Here is a 6,112-nt window from a genome sequence, read left to right as displayed (position 1 = left end):
TCTTGCCCCAGGAGCATACGGTTTGAAACCTGACACACAAAAGGTTAGGACTGAGAGCCCTCCTAGCTTCTAGAAATGTACTGTGGAGAAACTGCAGACCTGTAACAGGAGGCACGGTCAGGCTGCAGTTTCCCAGGAGGGCTTTGAGGTTTTGTGAGTACAGGCTTACACTGTGCACAGCCACTGATGTCTCAGTTAAGAAACGAAAAGAAACGTAGAGAAAGTAAGTGTTGTCCGGGGCTAAATGCACCCCGGAATCTGGAAATTGTTGTCCAATCCTGGAATTCATGGCGTCTGACACCCAGGTGCCTGTCTCCTTTAGGGGACAGAAATGAACGAGGACAAAACCCCTAACACGGACCAGGTGCATGCAGACACACTGCGCCGTGCCTTCTCTGCTGAGATCGAGAGTCGGATGCTGAAGCGACTGAGCCACCCAGGCCTCCCTGCACTGTCCTGTCTATGAGTTCTAAGTTCTCTGTGAGCTAGTCAGGTCCTGTTCTCCTGGCTGTAGAGTGGTTAGTTACCGTGTCTGAGATCAGAGGAGGCCGCAAGCTGCAATTTGAACCAGGCCCTCCTGACTCTGAGGCCTTTCTGGATCACCATGCTACTTTCTCATCACTGGACTATGGATATAACAACATTTCCAACAGTCATCCTCTCCTTATTCTTGCAGTTCATCTACTTGCTCACGTCAACCCGATAGGAAGAGTACCTGGAGGTACAACGATTGTGAAGGGGAAGACATGCAATACCGCAGAGGTATATCCTTATCAGCTTTGCTCACAGACTTTCAGACAGGCTGGGGAGGCAGAGAGGCATCTCAGGCCAGACTGGGCTGCTTTGTTCAGCCAAGAATGCACAGTGTGGATGAAGTGATGATTTCAGGGAAAGACTCTGGGGGACAGGAGAGAGAGACAGTTAGCTTGAGTCTCTGCAATATTACTTAGTGGAGTAAACAGCAGATAATAAAAAAATATGCTTATTGATTAACTAATGGACTAACCCTAGCCTATGCCCTCCAAATGTATGTGACATTTATCACCAAAAAGAACTGTCCCTTCAAGGTGGATGTACCAAAGGCACAAAGTGCACAGCTGCTTGGGAAGAATTTTGGAAGTTTTGGAAGAATCAACACCTCGGCCCCCCAAATAATCATGTTTTTTTCTGTTGGTTGATCCCTGAGACTCTGCCCTTGGAGTTTTGTCTCATTAGCTCCCTTCACTTGCATTGTTGATTTTGATCTTACCCTGTGCCAGGCCCTGCCTGGGCTGGGCTGGAGATCCAGGCAATGAGATGAGAAGCTGCCCATTATCCCAGGGAGAGACAGACAAATAAAAAGGCATTTAACACATAGGAGTGAGCTAGTGGGAGGCAGCAAGGCACAGGTGGATGGGCCACAGAAAAGGAGATGTCTTCATCATGGCCCAAGCATGGCCCAAGATGACAAAGGGTCCAGAGCATGCACCACAGCGGGGAGCCTAGTCCAAGACCTTGCTCCTCCAGTGGAGGATTCTAGAAGGGAAAGATGGTGCACGGGGGAGTAATATCATCGTATTTTTATCTTAAAATACAAATCAGGACCAAAAAAAGGAGGCTGGCCTGCATAATCCATTATGTCACTCCGATTCTAATATTATGAGCATTCTTAGAAGAGATGATGATTTTTTTTAAACAAGTGATGTATTCTCTGGAGTGAGTAAAGGCTTCACAAAGCTACAATTTTTATATTAAAAGAGGAAGAACATCCAAAGGGGTCTGAGCACCTGAGAGCAAGGGGAGCTCTGAGAAAGGACAGGTGGAGATATGGTGCAGAAAAGAGAAATGAGTGTCTTACTCTCGTCTGGCCAGGCCAATTACCAGGAAGGACATAAATTATATAAATTCATTCATTTTACTTAATCTACCAGAAATTATTATTTCATGAATTTAAAACCCAATTTTAATCACCAGTAGAACACATGGAGTCTCTGGGGCAGAATTGGCCCCGCCTGAAAGATAAAATTTGAAGAAGGTTCTGGTACCTTTGGCTTAGGTTCATATTCAGTCACCTCAAAAAATTATTAAAGTTGCATTTCCCCATACAAAATAATGATTTTGAAAAGGGCAGTGGACGTCTGTCAAATAATTGTTGGCCAGCCTGCCACTGTTGCCGGTAGAACATTCTTGATGGTATTGGCTTGTACGGGAAGGGCAGCCTTCACGCAGGGGTAGAGGAAACCTACTTGTCTGCAAATATCTGCCAAGTGTCTGCCACCAAGCAGGCACCATGCCAGTGGGACAGTGAACAAAGAGGGATAGCCTGAGACTTTGTGGTCCTTACATTCCAATTACAGCATTAGAGAGATTCAATTCAATAAATGGGCAAGGACAAGAATTCGTTCTGTGAAGGAAAACCCCCGAGGGTGAGGTTAACCAGATTACGGGATGCGTTGACATCAATTTCCCCTAGGGAGGTCAAGACAGGCTTCCAAAGGAAGATGGTATTTAAGTTGAGAACTGGACTTGGAAACAGCTAGCGAGTGGAGGCGTGACAGGGAGTGGTCGGGGCAGACAAGAAAGCAAGCACAGGAACACAGTCTGCCGTGTAATCGAGACGCAGACGCAGTGCAGAAGAAGGTCAAGGGGAGAATGTGGTCAAAACCACGCAGGGTGAAAAGCAATGGTTAAGTCTGATCATTACCCTCATCCTGGGTCCCTGCTGCTGTGGAGATCTTCGAATCTCTACAAGGGTGTAGGGTCAGTTGCTCGCATGATGCACATATCTAAAAACCTACCAACCAACACAAAAGACCATTCCCTCTGGAGGAATGTAGCATTACACTGCCTTTAGTAATTTGGGAAAAACAAACAAATGGGGAATGCTGAGAATTCATTCCCAGTGAGCCAATGTTCTGTTAGGATTGTACAGAAAGAATAAAAGCCTATGGGAGGAAAGCAAGTGTGCCTGGAAAGCTTGGGTGACATGATAGATTGGCCATTTTCTTGTTGCTGAATTGATGGCATTGCGATTGAATTTACTTTTATCTTCAGAGATAGAGGAATTTTGTAGTCTTTTTATTTCCTCCCCCCCTCAAAGAAAAAAGAAAAAAAAAGGAAAAAAAAGAAAAAACCCACTTTCTGGTTCCAGATTGCTTACCCCTAGGGAAATGTTGCTGTGCTGCCAGGAGGTAGGAGGTTCCAAGGAAATAAATAGAGCATGAATTGCTCCTGAGGTATAGATGTCTTTCTACATCTGACATTCAGAAAAGGAGTTCGCAAACTGTATGCGGGAACAAAAATCCATTGCAGTTATCAGTTTGAGGTTAGTCACAGAAAGGAAAGAACTCTGAGACGCTATCATTTTACTCTATGTTTCCCTCCCTTCTTAAAAATCAGAACAGCCATCTTACTTCCGTCTGGACTTCTTAATTGGTGGGAGGGGTGATTCATTTTAGGAAGTATATTGTTTCCTATTTAGTATCTGCAACACTGCTTCCCAAGGTTCACGGTGAACACCACCAGGTCATGGTGAACACTGGTGCTGAAAAGCCTCTTTGAGATCCCGCAATCCTGAAAAGACCTTCATGTTGACTCCATGCAGCCATAAAATTGGAAACAAAACAGCCATCTGATATGAATTTTTAGGAGGTCACCTAAAAAGTGTTCATCTTTCGACACCGTCTTTGGGGTGATCCGTGGTGGACGTTTTGAGGGCAGCTGACCTGCAGCCTGCGCGCCCCGGATCGCCTCCTGTGGAAGCCTGAGCCGGCCGTCTTTCTCCCTTTGTCTCATAACCATGTCCACCAACGAGAATGCTAATTCACCAGCTGCCCGCCTTAACAGATTCAAGAACAAGGGGAAAGACAGTACAGAAATGAGGCGGCGCCGAATAGAAGTTAATGTGGAGCTGAGGAAAGCTAAGAAGGATGACCAGATGCTGAAAAGGAGAAACGTAAGCTCGTTTCCTGATGATGCTACCTCTCCACTACAGGAAAACCGCAACAACCAGGGCGCTGTAAATTGGTCTGTTGATGACATTGTCAAAGGCATAAATAGCAACAATTTGGAAAGCCAGCTCCAGGCTACTCAAGCTGCTAGGAAACTGCTTTCTAGGGAAAAACAGCCCCCCATAGACAACATAATCCGGGCTGGTTTGATTCCAAAGTTTGTGTCCTTCTTGGGCAGAACTGATTGTAGTCCCATTCAGTTTGAATCTGCTTGGGCTCTCACTAACATTGCTTCTGGGACGTCAGAACAGACCAAGGCTGTGGTAGATGGAGGTGCTATCCCAGCATTCATTTCTCTGTTGGCATCTTCCCATGCCCACATCAGTGAACAAGCTGTATGGGCTCTAGGAAACATTGCAGGTGATGGTTCAGTTTTTCGAGACTTGGTTATTAAGTATGGTGCAGTTGACCCACTACTGGCTCTCCTTGCAGTTCCTGATATGTCATCTTTAGCATGTGGTTACTTACGTAACCTTACTTGGACACTTTCAAACCTTTGTCGCAACAAGAATCCTGCACCCCCATTAGATGCTGTTGAGCAGATTCTTCCTACTTTAGTTCGTCTCCTGCATCATGATGATCCAGAAGTATTGGCAGATACCTGCTGGGCCATTTCCTACCTTACTGATGGTCCAAATGAACGGATTGAAATGGTTGTGAAAACAGGAGTTGTGCCCCAGCTTGTGAAGCTTCTAGGAGCTACTGAATTGCCCATTGTGACTCCTGCGCTAAGAGCCATAGGAAATATTGTCACTGGGACAGATGAACAGACTCAGGTTGTAATAGATGCAGGAGCACTTGCTGTTTTTCCCAGCCTCCTAACGAACCCCAAAACTAATATTCAGAAGGAAGCTACGTGGACAATGTCAAACATCACAGCTGGTCGCCAGGACCAGATACAGCAAGTTGTGAATCATGGATTAGTCCCATTCCTCGTTGGTGCTCTCTCTAAGGCAGACTTTAAGACACAAAAGGAAGCTGTCTGGGCTGTGACCAACTATACAAGTGGTGGGACAGTTGAACAGATTGTATACCTCGTTCATTGTGGCATAATAGAACCAGTGATGAACCTCTTAACTGCAAAAGACACCGAAATTATTCTGGTTATTCTGGATGCCATTTCAAACATCTTTCAGGCTGCTGAGAAACTAGGTGAAACTGAGAAACTTAGTATAATGATTGAAGAATGTGGAGGTTTGGACAAAATTGAAGCTCTACAAAACCATGAAAATGAGTCTGTGTACAAAGCTTCATTAAACTTGATTGAGAAGTATTTCTCTGTAGAGGAAGAGGAAGATCAGAATGTTGTGCCAGAAACTACCTCTGAAGGCTATACGTTCCAAGTTCAGGATGGCACTCCCGGGACTTTTCACTTTTAGATTGTACAGCTGAGGCAGAAAGTTGTTTGTTGTGTACTCTGTTTGGCAGAAGTTTGTCTTACTGTTTCTCTACTAAGAACTCTTTTTAAATGTGTTTTGTTATTGTAGCACTTTTTACAAGGAAACTCTACTTGACCAGTTCCAAACTGTACAACCTATATGAAGCTCCTCCTCTCAGTGGGTTTCTTATTTCTATGTGGAATCTCCTCTCTTGCAGTGTCCTGTAAATAAAGATTAAATTCCAAAAAAAAAAAAAAAAAAAAGTGTTCATCTTTCCTCCAAAGGGTTTCCTCTTACCACTCAATATTCTTTTAATTTTTCCTTTACTATGTAAGGTTATGAAAGATAACTCCCCATCATCTCCTAAAAGCTGGGATTTCCGCAAGTCACCCTGAGTGACAGTGTGGTTGCCGTTTCCAGTGGCCTCTCCAGGGAAACAAAAGGGGGGCTTCTGGTTGAGAAAGAGTGGACCATTCTCACAAAACCTTCTTAGAGCCTCCTCCAGTTCAAGACGAAAATCTGACATTATGTCAAGAAGGAGCTTGAAACTATTTGCATTTGCTCCCTCTCAACACCTTCTGTCAGAATAATGAAAAGCTCCGTGCCTCCTTGACGGAAGGCTGACATTCTGTCCTTCATGGTCTTCTACTGGCCAGAGAGGGAAATGAAGAAATAATTTTCAGAGTCCCTATTGATCTGGCATTGTATTAACTGTGTGCTGAGCCAAGCTATTTATTGACGAAA

At 44.7% G+C, this 6,112-nt stretch overlaps 1 protein-coding gene across 1 annotated transcript; it reads left to right on the top strand.

The window, feature by feature from the left end:
* Positions 1–3,762: 3,762 nt before the first annotated feature.
* On the top strand, positions 3,763–5,368 carry LOC116642791 (importin subunit alpha-1-like). The gene has a single exon (XM_032421329.1). It carries the CDS (start codon positions 3,779–3,781, stop codon positions 5,366–5,368), a length of 1,590 nt encoding a protein of 529 aa, XP_032277220.1. The 5' UTR covers positions 3,763–3,778.
* The last annotated feature ends 744 nt before the right edge of the window (positions 5,369–6,112 follow it).

This window comes from Phoca vitulina, unplaced genomic scaffold (genome assembly GCF_004348235.1).
Source record: "Phoca vitulina isolate PV1807 unplaced genomic scaffold, GSC_HSeal_1.0 scaffold24, whole genome shotgun sequence".
Lineage (NCBI taxonomy): Eukaryota > Metazoa > Chordata > Mammalia > Carnivora > Phocidae > Phoca > Phoca vitulina.
The sequence above is the reverse complement of the archived record's forward strand: the minus strand, read 5'-3'. Positions and strand labels throughout refer to the sequence as shown.